General features: G+C 42.3%; 1 protein-coding gene across 1 annotated transcript in view; it reads right to left on the reverse strand.

Moving 5' to 3' along the window:
* Positions 1-10,870: 10,870 nt before the first annotated feature.
* The window catches only part of LOC124121333, a 63,948-nt gene continuing 57,227 nt past the window's right edge, over positions 10,871-17,591 (reverse strand). Inside the window, exon 24 of the mRNA XM_048396936.1 lies at positions 10,871-14,935. Within this exon, the coding sequence (XP_048252893.1) occupies positions 11,045-14,935 (3,891 nt within the window). The 3' untranslated portion in view covers positions 10,871-11,044. The remainder of the gene's footprint in view (positions 14,936-17,591) is intronic.

The raw sequence follows: 17,591 nt of genomic DNA on the forward strand, positions 1-17,591 counted from the left end.
ATAGGCTTAAAAAACAAGGCTTCTTGCAGGGAAATGCCATTCTACCGACGACATTAAATCGATATGCTATTGTGCCACTTCCAGACAAGAAAACAGATGAGGTTTTCGTCGACAGAAGCGTCGTCGCGGTAGAAGAAATACCTCTGAATGTTTTTACAGACTACTTCAGCCAATGCTATTCTCTAGATACAGAAAGAGAGTCATTTTGTGCAAATCAGATTTAATCGAGTTTTCGAAAACCTGCTTCACCTTTCAATATGTTTCAATGAATGGCCTCTGTGCCACAGTTTGTATGTACAGTGTGACAGCTCAGTGTACAGTATGTATGTACAGTGTGAAAGCTGTGTACAGTATGTATGTACAGTGTGACAGCTGTGTACAGTATGTATGTACAGTGTGACAGCTCTGTGTACAGTATATATGTACAGTGTGACAGCTCAATGTACAGTATGTGTGTACAGTGTGACAGCTGTGTACAGTATATATGTACAGTGTGACAGCTCAATGTACAGTATGTATGTACAGTGTGACAGCCCTGTGTACAGTATGTATGTACAGTTGGCAGCTCAGTGTACAGTATGTATGTACAGTGTGACAGCCCTGTGTACAGTATGTATGTACAGTGTGACAGCGCTGTGTACAGTGTGTATTACCGTGTGACAGCGCTGTGTACAGTGTGTATTACAGTGTGACAGCCCTGTGTAGAGTATGTATGTACAGTGTGACAGCTCAGTGTACAGTATGTATGTACAGTGTGACAGCTCTGTGTACAGTATGTATGTACAGTGTGACAGCTCAGTGTACAGTATGTATGTACAGTGTGACAGCTCAGTGTACAGTATGTGTGTACAGTGTGACAGCTGTGTACAGTATGTATGTACAGTGTGACAGCCTTGTGTACAGTATGTATGTACAGTTGGCAGCTCAGTGTACAGTATGTATGTACAGTGTGACAGCTCTGTGTACAGTATGTATGTACAGTGTGACAGCTCAGTGTACAGTATGTATGTACAGTGTGACAGCTCAGTGTACAGTATGTATGTACAGTGTGACAGCTATGTACAGTATGTATGTACAGTGTGACAGCCCTGTGTACAGTATGTATGTACAGTGTGACAGCTCTGTGTACAGTATGTATGTACAGTGTGACAGCTCAGTGTACAGTGTGTATTACAGTGTGACAGCTCTGTGTACATTATGTATGTACAGTGTGACAGCCCTGTGTACAGTATGTATGTACAGTGTGACAGCTCAGTGTACAGTATGTATGTACAGTGTGACAGCTCAGTGTACAGTATGTATGTACAGTGTGACAGCTCTGTGTACAGTATGTATGTACAGTGTGACAGCTCTGTGTACAGTATGTATGTACAGTGTGACAGCCTTGTGTACAGTATGTATGTACAGTTGGCAGCTCAGTGTACAGTATGTATGTAGTGTGACAGCCTTGTGTACAGTATGTATGTACAGTTGGCAGCTGTGTACAGTGAACATGTACAGTGGGGCAGCTCTGTGTGAGCAACAAACATGCTTAGTATCACAAGCATTGTGTGCAGTATGCACGCACGTCTAAACACATCCCTATTGATCAGTTGATTAAACCTGGCAAATCCATGACAACGATTATTTTTATCATCACATCATTGGTTTAATTAACCATTTCTTAAATTGATGAATTGAAACCTATATTGGAACGATGAAGGCTCTTAGTATTATATAAGAATTGGGGTCTTGTGATGGCTGAAAAAAGGCAACATTAAACACGTTTACGCTTCAAATATCGGCCACTGAGAATTCCTAAAATAATGCGCTTGAAGTTATCATAAAGTGAACCTGAAACAAAGGTGTGGGAATTTACATGCCATTTGAAAGACTGCGACCAGTTGCTAACGTACCATGCAGTTTTCCCTCAACACTGATGCATCTTTATGCAAATGAGTCACGCTCTGACCTGTCTTCAACTCAAGAAAATTTATGTTTGCCCGGTCTGATCACACAATCCCTTCATACGCGGACTGTCTCCTTATTTCCCGCTACCTTCGCCAACAAAGCAGATGCGCAATGAGCTGAATAACAACTTGACAATAAGGAGCTTATTCATCCCCTCAAGAGCATTTTCAAACAAATTGCCTCATTAGAGGGAGATAACTGCGCAGAGGAGGTTGACTGAAGGTCATCTCAGTCTGCCTCGAGGACAACGGAGGAAGCCGATGAGGGCCGAGTGTCAGGTCATGTGATGCGTTCGCCTCGAGCCAGACGGACTTGCGCTTCTATTTCATTGCGCAAAACTGATAGATTGTGAGCGCTCGGGTCATTCCGTGACACGCGGAAAAGGGCGAGTTTTGACGCAGAAGGATGGAGTCCTAGCCAAGATCACCACTACGTTAGTTGACGTAAGTCTACCGCATTGACTGTAGCTTGAAGAAATGCAGATAATACCAGAACTGTATGCGCGGGAGTACACGGAATGATTTACTGTTTCCGCTAATGTTCCACAAGAGGCTGGTTTAGAGCTGGAATCCCTTATGGCAACAAGCTTTGGCTTGCAGCAGGAATAATAAAACCACCTGCAGTAATGAGACTCATGAAACACCAGGCTTTACTCATTCTTTGAAAGTCAGAAGTTGTGACCTATGATCGCTGCCCTTTGGAAATGCCACCTCCAACGGTTATTGCCGCTTTGGAAAAGCCCGCAAAAATCAGTCAGTAATTGAACCTTGTTTTACGCCGCAGTCAATACTATTTGACTCGTTTAAGGCCTTATGTAGATCATGGAGACAGTACCAAGCAAACTAGTGGTTGATAGCATGAGCTAAGTTGAACGCCATCGGGCTAAGATGACAAGCAATAAGTACTGTAGTGAGGCACTAGGGATTTAATCTGACCCAAATCCCCTACAAGGAGACAGGCATGGAGTTCTCGGAACCTATCCTGACCTAAATTCCCTACAGGGAGACAGGCATGGGGGACTTAGAATCTACTCTGACCCGGAATTAATACAGGGAGACAAGCATGGGGTGCTTGGGACCTATTCTGACCCGGATTCCCTACAGGGAGACAAGCATGGGGTACTTGGGACCTATTCTGACTCGGATTCAATACAGGGAGACAAGCATGGGGTGCTTGGGACCTATTCTGACCAGGAGTCCCTACAGGGAGACAAGCATGGGGTACTTGGGACCTATTCTGACGCGGATTCAATACAGGGAGACAAGCATGGGGTGCTTGGGACCTATTCTGACTCGGATTCAATACAGGGAGACAAGCATGGGGTGCTTTGGACCTATTCTGACCCGGAATTAATACAGGGAGACAAGCATGGGGTGCTTGGGACCTATTCTGACTCGGATTCCCTACAGGGAGACAAGCATGGGGTGCTTGGGACCTATTCTGACCAGGATTCCCTACAGGGAGACAAGCATGGGGTACTTGGGACCTACTCTGTCCAGGATTCCCTACAGGGAGACAAGTATGGGGTACTTGGGACCTACTCTGACCAGGATTCCCTACAGGGAGACAAGCATAGGGTGCTTGGGACCTACTCTGTCCAGGATTCCCTACAGGAAGACAAGCATGGGGTACTTGGGACCTACTCTGTCCAGGATTCAATACAGGGAGACAAGCATGGGGTGCTTGGGACCTTTTCTCTACCGAAGTCCCCAAAGGAAGACAAGCATGGAGTACTTGGGACCTATTCTGCTCCGAAGTCCCCACAGGAAGACAGGCATGGGGTACTTGGGACCTATTCTGACCCAGATTCCATACAGGAAGAGAGGCATGGGGTACTTGGGACATATTCTGCACCAACGTCCCCAAAGGAAGACAGGCATTGGGTACCTGGGACCTATTCTGACCCGGAATCCTGAGAATGTGATATTGCTTGACAAGAGATGAAATATTTGTTTTAAATTATCAATAACTACCAAAAGGCTTCCATTGTCAAAATCCACACACAAAAGAAAAATGTACACTGAGCAGAATTAGATAAGTCATCATGACTACTTTTCCTTCCAAATAAAAAACAATCTTCACAACAATGTGTCCTGGATCATTAAAATGATTGATTGCATATGGGTTTACGCCGCTTTTGGCAATATTCCAGCAATATCGCGGCGGGGGACACGGGAAATGGGCTTCATTCATTGCACCCATGTGGGAAATCGAACCCGGATCTTCGTTGTGACAACAGTAGGCTACTCCACCACCTCTCACCACAGGGCTATATCTTCACGCCATGCGTATATGGCATGTCAAACGTTTCCCTGAATAGCCTTGACAGTAAACGAGACAATGACAGCTTCATATTAGAGAACAATTCCAGGTCCTGTCCTTGTGTGTGCCCTCAAGGCCCTATCCTCGTGCAATGTTCTAATTCCGTTCTTCCATTTCCTGCAAATTACAATGTCCGTCGAGTTCAGCTCGTCATTGCACCAGAGTACTGGTTTCTCGGGGCATAAAACTACCGCCTTCCATCTCCCCTTCAGAGATCTAATCGTGTCTGTTTGTGTCTTACTGGTAAACCTCGCAATTACCACCCAACAAATGTTCTTGTGACGCAACTGCAAATCTTTTATTGGGATAACAGTCCTGGCGTGGCCGCCGTGGTACCGGAGGTCGTTCATCACGCCACTGGCAACCGGATCGTTCTTAGTTGGGGTCGCGATGCTGGGGATCGCGGTCAAAGGGGAAGATCGATTGGAATGCTACGGCTTTGTTTCTTGTCTGATATTCTCATTACAAGGTATGAAAACACGTCTGTAAGACGGCATCATCCCATGACATTCAGTAAATAGATAGGTTATGTAGTTCACCTTCAACGAAAAGGTAACAGATAAAACGTGGTATTATTACTTCTTGACTTATTCGCATCCTCGTCGAATCTCCTTTCTATATCCGCGGAGCACGCAGTTTTCTATAGGAAGGCCGTATTATGTGGTAGTCAGTACAGAAATAGGCTCTGCAGCTCACCTTATCAAAAGGGTAACCGTGTGAAACTATACAGGTGGAGTTTCTTGATTGCAATTTTCCTTCTCAGTTTGGCGAGTACAGTTACGTTTTTTATCCTGTATATGCTTTTCGTGTGTTCGAATCCCATATTTGCCCTGATGATGATCTTTAGTCTGTATCATATGTGCGATTTCACCCTTGTAAATGTCTATGACATGCGTCTGCGTAGGTTTCTCTCACTAAAAGCCGACGCGCAATATCACTGAAGTACTATTTAAACTTGGTGTCTCCAGTAACCTACGCGTGTTGTAAGAGGCAACTTTGTGGATTGGCTGGTGAGACGCGGCTGATTGCGTGTTATTATACCCTGTATGTGTGGAATCTCTGTCCATCACGTAACTAGTGGGCGCTGGGGTAGCCTAGTGGTTACAGCGTTCACTAGTCTCGCCGAGGGCCCGGGTTAGACTTTCCACATGGGTACATGGTGTTCCCCGCCGGGATATTGCTAAAAGCAGCGTCAAAACCATACTCACACACTCATGTAACAAAATCATTATCATCATGGAATCAATAAAACTTATTATTTGACCAATATTTGTTTCCAGAATTAATTTTATTTTGGTCTTGATAAAGTGCATTCCCTCTTTTCAAAAAAGTTATTTGTATCAGCGCTTCCTCATAATATCAATCACAGGTCCTAGCTCAGGAAATGGTAAAAAACAAAAACAAAATCAAAGCGGCTCTCACACAAGGCATTGGTTGGGTAATAATTAATTAGTGTTGGCATTTTTCAAAGTATATGTACATCCAATACCATTACATCAGTGTGAATTCATATCTTCAATGGTCTAAACACACAGCTGAGACTCGTGTGGTCACATCCGAGTACTGTCCACATGGTGGCCTCCTGTGTGGACAAAAAGAACTTTCCTGTGCGGTGCACGTTGTCAACATGGGCTGGACATTATTAAATGGAGACTCCGAACGATTGGCAGTCCTACCAAATGTCATTTTGATTAGTCAAAACCATTTTGTTTATATACAATCCCAACTTGTATGGCGTGAACCATTCAAGCAAGTGTTTACAACTAGACAACTCCTAGACCACTTGCACCTCTTGGTCCGCTAATTTTGTTTTTATGGCCAAAAATATCCGTTTTGTTTTTCTGTGTTTTTGAATGAGTGAGTGAGTATTGTTTTACGCCGCTTTTAGCAATATTCCAGCAATATCACGGCGGGGGACACCAGAAATGGGCTTCACACATTGTACCCATGTCGGGAATCGAACCCGGGTCTCTGTGTTTTTGAAGAGTATAATACCAATACACAAAGGGTAGGCGCTGTCCATGCCAAACCGGAAGATGGTAGGTAACAACTTCCATTTTCTTGCTGGACAGGAGAAAATCTGATTTCACCAGAGCACTTGAAGCTTGATAAGGCAGGTGTTTAGCTCTCTTAATTAATATTTTGAACTAAATCTAACTTAGATCATACACCGAAGTGCTTCCGGACCATTATCGTTCTAGGATTTACATACAACTCGATAATAGTTCAATATTCTGTGACATCGATTCAGGAAGGCATCAGTTTACGTGATGTGGCAGTACGTCTTAATGTAATGAGTCCCCAAATGTCATTCACATACTATGGTAACGCTTTCAGCAAGCAGGACAAGTGTAGGAACCACATCAACCTGGTCGTCCACGGATCACGGCAGGCGCACAGGATCGACTCATCGTCCTGACGGCACTACGCCAACGCACCGTTTCTTCTAATGCTGTCAGAATATACATTAGGGACGCTGCTAAAGCTAACGTTAGTGACCAGACCAATAGGAATAGGATTCGAGAGGCAAACTTGAGATCACGACGTCCGTATCCCACTTTAGGCGCACCATAGAGCTGCACAGGTGACGTGGTGTCAGCAGCATCTTCGGTGGAATAGGCACCAGTATAACAGTACCTTGTTCACTGATGAATCCAGGTTCAGTTTGCAGTTAAATGACGGCCGCATCCGAGTGTACCGACGTCCTGGTGAGCTTTGTGCCCACGCTAACGTCAGAGAAAGACACAGGTTTGGAGGTGGATCAGTGATAATGTGGGGCAGATTCAGTTTCAACCACAGAACTGCCCTGTACCATGTTCAGGGTAACTAGAACGCTTTGCGCTACAGAGACTATATTTTACAGCATCTAGTGTTTCAAGCACTTCGAGCTGTTGGTCCATATGCCATCTAGTGTTTCCAGCACTTCGAGCTGTTGGTCCATATGCCATCTAGTGTTTCCAGCACTTCGAGCTGTTGGTCCATATGCCATCTAGTGTTTCCAGCACTTCGAGCTGTTGCTCCAGGACGAAAATGCACGTCCACATTGTGCAATAGTTTTCAGGAACTTTTGGCAGCAGAATCAGGTAGACAGAATGGACTGGCCAGCCTATTCTCCTGATTTGGTACTAATTAAACATGTGTGGGATGTGCTGGAGCGAAACGTTCTCAGCCTGCAAACTGTGCTCAGTTGGTGCAATTCTTGCAACAAGAATGGTTAGCCATTTCACAGATTACCATCGGAAACTAGGTTAGGTCGATGCGTCAACAACGTCTCGAATGCATCACAGAGGTGACCACGATATTAACCAGTGAACCAGTGCTTCCACCCTTTGTTGACAAATGACCCCAGATTGTGTCGAGAAAAGATATATTTTCAGCTGCAGTTTCAAAACCATAAACATATATATATTTTTTATGATACTGAATTTTTACAAATAAAAACACCTTGCAACAATGTAAATTTTGTGGCAGGCATTTCCTTTTGTTTTTAAAGAATTTTCAGGGACAATTTATATATTTTTGATACAATAACATCTCACACACCCAAACCCACAACCCAAATCATGTTATTATCTACTATAAATTGTGTAAAACATACTTCTTACCCACCTGTGACCACAATCATAAGCATGCTTATTTCAAACCTCTTCATCTTTGCATTATTTGTTTAACGCAATTATGCATATCAATTCAGAGAATTAGAAAACAAATGTTCAGACAAGTTAGCATGGCCACAAATGAAAATGAAAACTACAATAATTTGAAATTCAATATATTTTATTACTGTACAGAAGAATATATCATATTGATCAAGATTTTATTCATTACTTACAGACGGTAGGGTAGCCTAGTGGTTAAAGCATTTGCTCGTCATGGCGAAGGTCCGGTTTTGATTCCCCACATGGGTACAATGTGTCAAACCCATTTCTGGTGTCCCCCACCGACATACTCACTCACTCATTATTTACAAGTAAGTCATGGAATTCATGTATTAACGTCTCTCGCTTACTTCAAGTTAAATTAAAGTTTTTAATACCAAATTTATCACTTCCCATAAAAAAAGAATATTGAACACATCATTATTGTTAATATTCATCCGACTCGTTACCTGCAGTTACATGAACAATAACATCACCTTGAGTATTCGCCACAATGCAGGTAGGTAGGTGCATGTGTGAGTGTGTGTGTGCTTGCGTGTCTCTTATATAGTGCAAGTCAATACATACCATGCCACAGTCTAAATGGATACCTAATCTGACACAGTATATCAAAACCGAGCCGACCAGTCCTTATCTTATTAAAGCCAAGCCAAGTGCCAGACTGGGTAACAAGTACCACCTTTTAACGTCTTTTGTTACATATCCAGAAAACAAAACACCGACCTTCCTGTCCCTGGGCAGAAACTCTTTCCACATTACCACAGAGGCGGTCACAATGCAGAAAAAAACTGAAGTTGTTTAATTGAATATATATTAATTTGGTTTACCAATAGGCTAGCTCAATTTCACAAATGCAAATCCATAAATGTTAATTCTGGAATAGCACCTTCAAAGACAGCTGACATATATATCCCTTTCATTCTCTTTGAAAGAAAAATAATTCTGTCCAGTTCTCAAGAACGACAATAAATTGAGTGATAATTTTCTTTATATCACTACACACCCTTGGGTAAAATCTTTAAAATCAACAAAAAACCTAATTCTAACGACCTGATCACAATCATTATTTTGCAATCAGGTAAAATTAGCAAAGTAATAGAAGAATGAATAGATTGGATGATGATGATGATGATGATGATGATGATAACATCTTTAATCTGGTCGTGTCATATTGGTATGCTGTGAATTGTTTGGTTGGTCAATGCTCTGTACAGATCTACACAGAGAAAACAGCAGACTATTGCATTAGGAGTACTTCTGTTTTCAGCTCTCAAAAAAGAAGACTGAGTAATAAAAGCATTCTGAAACAACGAAACATTTCAACATTTTAAGAAATTCATAAAATGTTTCAGTCTGAAAGGAAACATGATAACACATAAAAACACACACAGGTATAGCTTCTATTTCATGCATTTTCCCCAATACATAGCAGTGTGTACAAGCAAAAGAATGCTCAAAAGAATGCTCAAAACCTCTCGTACATGTCTTGGCAATACAACTTTCCATCTCATTGAGGTATGGATTTGGGGATTTATGAACAGGGAAATGAATTCACATTTGACAAGGCAGCCAGAGTCGTCTGCCTTTACGTTACTTTAATCAGTGACCAAAGTCTTGATATGAGACCAAAATAAAACAAAAGGGAGTGAGTGCATTAGACTTAATACTGCTTGAACAGTATTTCAGTCATATCATGGCTTGTCAACTTCAAGTGGGTGGCACACCAAAAGGGACACAGGTTGTTGGCACATAGAAGCCGGCAGGTATAGTGCTGAATGGCCAAGGATCATAATCGAGGAGGTTGTCAGACTTGAACCAAAGACACAGCTGATGCAACTCCACAGAGCTTTAGATTACTGGGCAACAGAGTATAAAGACATGCAGGGTCCACTTTGAGCAAAACATATGTCATAATTAGAAATAACACATAATAAACATCTTATAAAGATTTAATCACTAAAAGCGAAGCGGCAGAAGACTACAGACCAGGGCTATAATGATGATGCATAATATGTATCTTCAGTTATTTGCCTAACCAGTCTACTCATTTATTGCTGTAGCAATATGGATTTCTGAGTCAATGCAACATTTGCCAACTACTGACAAACCCTGAGTTCCAGCAGGGAATCACCAAACATTAGGTTTTGATGTTTACTTCAGCACACACAGGAAAGAGTGAGTGAGTGAGTTGGGTTTTACGCCGCTTTTAACAGTATTCCAGTTATATCGCGGCGTGTCAGCTTAATGTGGGAGGAAAGCCCGAACTGATGCAGGTCTCAGACGTTTACCACTTCGGTGAAACCCACAAGCACGGGTATGGTGCTGACAAACCTAGAAACATAATCGGGGCGAACCGGGATTCGAACCCACAATCATAGGTTTCTGGCGTGCCCAAAGGGACGCAACTCTGCACAGCGAATCGCGGCGCCTTAGACGACTGGGCCACCCGTGCCCCCCACACAGGAAAGAAGTGACATTTTCCCACCTCACAAATGCGCAGTTGCATTATGGCTGAGCAAAGGGTTTACCTCAAAACGAATCAGAAGAAAGAGACAAGGTTGTCTGTTGAAAATCTAAAGATTTTATCGAGTGATGACAGCCAGAATGGGAATTTATGGCTATATGATGTAATAAAGGTAGTGTATTTGAAGGAATTCTTGGAATAAATCGACTGCACCAACAACTCATCACTAATCATAATGGCTCACAAGTTCCTTATCATCTTTAAGAAAACATCCCAGTCCTTGAATATCCATCACTCCCAAGGCAGCTTCTTACCATACAAACATCAGATGAGTGTTGTACAGACAACTTTGTTGCAATTGGCCTTGAGTTCTGTAAACTTGTACAGTATTGCCTGCTACAAAGTATTCTCATTATCACTAACATATTCATCTACAATATGCCCACCGAAGGACATCCAATAGCTTGCACTGCTGGGGAAGGGCTAAAGATATCTGTTCCTTTCAAAAGCATGTAGCTTCATAATGATTATCAACAAAGTTTCCAATTCACACTGCATCCATGACAACAAAGTCATCCATGTCAAACTCACCGAGGCTACCATGTCCAAAGACTTCATATTCATCTTCCCGTCCCTCACTAAACCTGCTTCACGGAGGGCTAAAATGTCTTTCATCCAAGACAGAGTCTCTGGGTATTTGATCCTCAAACCTTTGTGACCTTCTATCCTCATTCCTTCTCATGCTGTGACTGCTACTACTGAAACTAATTCTGTCATCTCCTCCATATTCCAAATACTCTTCCTCAGAAAATCTATCCTCAATGTACTCCTCTTGACCTCTGTCATAAATCTGCATGTCTCTTTCATCAAGATTTCTGTGACCACTTCTTGTTTCTCCTCCTCCATAGCCTCTCTGAACATGACTTCTTGGCTCTCCCCTTATCCTGTCACTCCTTGACCCTTGGTCAATTCCATGATACACGTCATCAATGTCATCCATTCTCTCTCCCTTTTTAACAGGACCTCCCTCTCCCATCATAAAACTATCATCCATCACATGAACTCCATCTTCATCCACATAGGCCAGAGCATATTCTTCATCTTCATTCCCAAATTCATCCACGTACACTTCCACATCTTCCGCATTCCAATCTCTCCTGTTCTGAAATTCTTGTGTTGACTGACCATGATTATCTGTCCTTTGCTCAGCACCCTCACTTGACCGACCACGGTTATCTGTCCTTTGCTGGTGGTCTTCCCTTGACCGACCACGGTTATCTGTCCTTTGCTGGTGGTCTTCCCTTGACCGACCACGGTTATCTGTCCTTTGCTGGTGGTCTTCCCTTGAACGACCACGGTTATCTGTCCTTTGCTGGTGGTCTTCCCTTGAACGACCACGGTTATCTGTCCTTTGCTGGTGGTCTTCCCTTGAACGACCACGGTTATCTGTCCTTTGATGGAGGCCTTCCCTTGACTGACTACGGTTATTTGTCCTTTGCTGAAAATCTGTTTCTCTACTTTCTTCATCAATGTCAGTAGGTATCATCTTCTCATCGTGTTTCAGCAAATATATAATCTTTTGTTTAGCCCATGACATACCTTTTTTAATTAAATCTGCATTTACATTAGAACTCTTAGACTGATATTTAACCATACCAATGGACTTCTGAAGCAACTTACCTAAGACCTTATTGTCAACCGACCCTAGTTTACCCTTCCCTTTCTTAGACTGTCCTTTTGTTTTTGTAGTTTTCCCCTCTAATTGCTGATTTCTATAGTCTTTGACCACTTTCTGAGCAATAGTATGTGCTCTTGCTTTCATATTCTCATGTGATTGACTTAATGTTGCTTTAACTTTCGTATTTACATTTCTACCATTTGTCTCTTCATCTGAAGACCACTCAAAGATTTCCTTAGGCTCTTCAACATCACCATCATCATCATCATCATCATCATCACCATCACCATCACCTTCTGATTCAAGCCTTCTTCTCGCTTTAATATTAGCATCCTCTAATCTTTTCATCATTATATGACTCCAAAGTAAGAACTTTCGGACATTATCTGAGTCCGTTCTATCAAACTTTGGAATTACTTTACTTGGGGGTGTGAATCTATTCTCTTTCACAGAATTAGTTTTATCCAGAGGTGTTGTTTTTGGGCGTGTAACTTTCAATGTCTTTGTCCAATCTGGTCTCAGAGCAAGAACAGAACCAGGCTGGACTGATTTTTTCAGTTCATCAAATACTTTTGTGTCAATTACCTTCTCTGGTTCACTCTCGGATTGTTCCTGTTTTGAGGCCTCTTCCTGTATGTCTTCTGTTGCCTTTTCCTGTACATCTTCTGCTGCCGTTTCCTGAGTTTTTTGGAAGCCCTTGTAAATAATGATTAAATCCAGAGGATCCAGTGGAGGAGTGGTACTAGGATCTGCACTTGGCATTGTTACTGACTGGGAATCAACGGGTGGTTGTTTCATTAGTACCTCTGGCTGAGACATTTGTGGTTGGACAGGTTGAAGTGCACTTCCATGTTGCAGAGATTGACTGATTACTTGCCCAGTCACTGGGAGTTGTGGTGGATCACCTGCTTGAGGAAAAGTTTGTGGACCAACTGAAGAAGCTACAGTAGCACCAAATTGGGATTGTGTTGGAGCCATTATTGGAGATTGATGTGATTGCGCACTTACTTGGGGTTGAAATGAAGCTTGAGAATAGCTTACAGGAGAAACTATGTGTGGTTGAGCACCTACAACAGGTCTTGAAGCAACTACCGCTGTTTCTGTATCATAGGTATTGGGAATCCCAGAATCAGATGGCTGAGGATATGCTGGTGGATATAACTGACTTGCTACAGCAGGCTGGGAAGAAGAGACCAAAGGGACTGAAGGTCTTAAAGGAGGTGGCACAAGTTTGGGAACAGATGCTGTGGAGGGATAGATGGGAGGAGGTGGCACAGGTTTGGGAACAGATGCTGTGGAAGGATAGAAGGGAGGAGGTGGCACAGGTTTGGGAATAGATGATGTGGAGAGATTGAAGGATGATACTAGCCCATGTAAAGTCACTGCTGGTTGGGAGGGTGTATTTGTAGGTGGGACTAGGTGTCTGTATGGCAATTGTGGACCACTGACAATTGTTGGTTGAGACTGAATATGCTGTAGTGGAGGAAGTGGCACATGGGTTGCCAGAGGTGGAGGATCAAGTCTGGGAACAGGCTGCTGGGTTGGCAATCTGGGTACCAAGTTGGGCCTTGGCACATTATGGCCAGACTGCAATGGTGCACTGGATGAAGCTGTGGACTTTGTCTGTGTAGACAGGTTTCCAGTTTGACTACTTCTTGAACTCATTCCTGAACTCATTCCTAAAATTGTTTGTATGTGTGTCTGGGATCTGTGTACTTCTTCTCTTTGAAATTTATGATAACCAGTTTCCTGCTGACTACTTCTGAGATTAAAGTTCTGATACTCATCAAAGTCAGCCTCAAGATCATCTGGTTCTTTTTCCATATAGATCTTTATGTTCTGATGCACATGTTTGATGTGAAGCTCAAGAGATTCTTTATTCATGAATGTTTTGGGGCATATTGGACACGTTTGGTAAATGAGTTCAGAAACATGGTTTATGTTCCAGTGGTTAAAGTACTCATCCATAGTGCCAGTAAACGTGCATTCTGTGCACTTTTGGACATCTCTAGCATCTGTCGTTTGTTGGGGTGGAGGTTTTAATCTGGTTGGTTCATGTCGAGCTGGCTTTGCAACTCTCATACAGCTTTCCTTTGTGACACTGCCTGGCATGACATAGTGAATGTTATCTCTCTCTTCTCGTTTGGCCTCTTGTAGGAATTTTGAAAGTTCTATCTTGTCCTCGACCCCGTGAAAGAAATCCAGGTGTTCACAAAGATCATCTGCGTCCACACATCCCATAGTACAAAATGAACAGATGAGATAGATAACCTTTGCTTCATGTCGCTCTGTCCAGTGACGCTCAAACTGCAATGATGTTCCTCTATAGAAACATCCAGAAACATTGCAGTTGTATTCAGTTCCTAATGTTTGTGGTGGTGGTAGTGAGTCTGGAACAACCTCTGCCTGTTTCAAACCTGGAATTAAACTTTCTGACGTTGACTGCCTTATAGGCAACATCCTTGGCTGAAACACTTCAGGAAACCTTTGTGGCTGTAAATCTTCAGGCAACCTTCGTGACTCAGCACTATCTTCCTGCAACCTTTGTGGCTCCATAGCGTCTTCTGGATGGTAAACTCCAGGCAATCTTTGTGATTTGACAGTTTCAGGCATCCTTCGTGACTGGACGTCTTCTGGTATCAATCGTGACTGGAAATCTTCAGGCAACCTTCGTGACTGGAAATTTTCAGGCAAACTTTGTGATCCGACATCTTCAGGCAACCTTTGTTTCTCCAAAGCATATTTTGGATGGTCAACTTCATGTAATCTCTGCAATTTGACCGTTTCAGGTAATCTTGGTCGATGGACAGTTTCACTGTGTCCTTCTTCCCTCCAAGATGGAAAAGTTTCGGATGGCTGTTTCTGAAGGAACAAAATTGAATTGTATAAAGCCAGATGTATAGTTCAGTTTTTAGATCCTGTCAATTCATAAAGCAGTAACAATTGTGTAGATTAAATGTTGAAAACGTGAAGAAAAGTGTATCATGATGAAATGCATATTACTTCTATTATAATTACATCACACTACATCTGCAACCTGTTTATGGTTCTACAGAAATGGTATACAGCTGCATAAAGCACAGATCACCAATTATGACCAAGTTCTGCACTCAATAGCAATTTATAATCAATCTATAACAATTGGGTGGGGGCATAATAGATTCAGCACATACCATGGGTAGTATATTAGAAAAAGTATATATTTTTCCTGAAAAAAGATAATCAACACTCAAATAGTAAAAGTAATAGTAACACAACTCTTCATGATACTGCTTCCTTCTGGTTTCTGTTAAGTTGGACCAAGGTAATACATCTCTTCATAATGTAGTGTCTATTTTCTGTCAAGTACCAAGGTAACACATCTATTCATGATGCAGCTTCTAGTTTCTGTCAAGTAGTACCAAGGTAACACATGTCTCCATGATGCAGATTCTAGTTTCTGTCAAGTAGTACCAAGGTAACACATCTCTCCATGATGCAGCTTCTAGTTTCTGTCAAGTACCAAGGTAACACATCTCTCCATCATACAGCTTCTAGTTTCTGTCAAGAACCAAGGTAACACATCTCTCCATCATACAGCTTCTAGTTTCTGTCAAGTAGTACCAAGGTAACACATATATTCATGATGCAGCTTCTAGTTTCTGTCAAGTACCAAGATAACACATCTCTCCATCATACAGCTTCTATTTTCTGTCAAGTACCAAGATAACACATCTATTCATGATGCAGCTTCTAGTTTCTGTCAAGTAGTACCAAGGTAACACATGTCTCCATGATGCAGCTTCTAGTTTCTGTCAAGTAGTACCAAGGTAACACATCTCTCCATGATGCAGCTTCTAGTTTCTGTCAAGTACCAAGGTAACACATCTCTCCATCATACAGCTTCTAGTTTCTGTCAAGTAGTACCAAGGTAACACATCTCTCCATCATACAGCTTCTAGTTTCTGTCAAGTAGTAACAAGGTAACACATGTCTCCATTATGCAGCTTCTAGTTTCTGTCAAGTAGTACCAAGGTGACATATCTCTTCATGATGCAGCTTCTAGTTTCTGTCAAGTAGTACCAAGGTAACACATGTCTCCATGATGCAGCTTCTGGTTTCTGTCAAGTAGTACCAAGGTGACATATCTCTCCATGATGCAGCTTCTGGTTTCTGTCAAGTCGTACCAAGGTAACATATCTCTCCATGATGCAGCTTCTAGTTTCTGTCAAGTAGTACCAAGGTAACACATGTCTCCATGATGCAGCTTCTAGTTTCTGTCAAGTAGTACCAAGGTAACACATATCTCCATGATGCAGCTTCTAATTTCTGTCAAGTCGTACCAAGGTAACACATGTCTCCATGATGCAGCTTCTAGTTTCTGTCAAGTAGTACCAAGGTAACACATCTATTCAGTTACTGTAACGTTGAAAAAAGGTGAAACATCTCTCCATGACATTGCTTCCAGTTACTGTAACATTGAACAAAGGTGACATCTCTCCATGATATTGCTTCCGGTTTCTGTCAAGTCGCACCAAGATGACACATCTTTCCATCATTCTGCTTCTAGTTTCTGTCAAGTAGTACCAAGGTAACACATCTATTCATGATGCAGCTTCTAGTTTCTGTCAAGTACCAAGGTAACACATCTCTCCATCATACAGCTTCTAGTTTCTGTCAAGAACCAAGGTAACACATCTCTCCATCATACAGCTTCTATTTTCTGTCAAGTACTAAGGTAACACATCTCTCCATGATGCAGCTTCTAGTTTCTGTCCAGAAGTACCAAGGTAACACATGACTCCATGTTGCAGCTTCTAGTTTCTGTCAAGTAGTAACAAGGTAACACATGTCTCCATGATGCAGCTTCTAGTTTCTGTCAAGTAGTAACAAGGTAACACATCTCTCCATGATGCAGCTTCTAGTTTCTGTCAAGTAGTACCAAGGTAACACATCTCTCCATCATACAGCTTCTAGTTTCTGTCAAGTAGTAACAAGGTAACACATGTCTCCATGATGCAGCTTCTAGTTTCTATCAAGTAGTACCAAGGTGACATATCTCTTCATGATGCAGCTTCTAGTTTCTGTCAAGTAGTACAAGGTAACACATGTCTCCATGACGCAGCTTCTAGTTTCTGTCAAGTCGTACCAAGGTGACACGTCTCTCCATGATGCAGCTTCTAGTTTCTGTCAAGTAGTACCAAGGTAACAGATGTCTCCATGATGCAGCTTCTGGTTTCTGTCAAGTAGTACCAAGGTAACACATCTCTCCATGATGCAGCTTCTGGTTTCTGTCAAGTAGTACCAAGGTGACATATCTCTCCATGATGCAGCTTCTGGTTTCTGTCAAGTAGTACCAAGGTGACATATCTCTCCATGATGCAGCTTCTGGTTTCTGTCAAGTCGTACCAAGGTGACATATCTCTCCATGATGCAGCTACTAGTTTCTGTCAAGTCTTACCAAGGTGACATATCTCTCCATGATGCAGCTTCTGGTTTCTGTCAAGTACCAAGGTAACACATGTCTCCATGATGCAGC

This window comes from Haliotis rufescens, unplaced genomic scaffold (assembly GCF_023055435.1).
Source record: "Haliotis rufescens isolate VD_foot unplaced genomic scaffold, xgHalRufe1.0.p SCAF_16, whole genome shotgun sequence".
NCBI classification, from domain to species: Eukaryota; Metazoa; Mollusca; class Gastropoda; order Lepetellida; family Haliotidae; genus Haliotis; species Haliotis rufescens.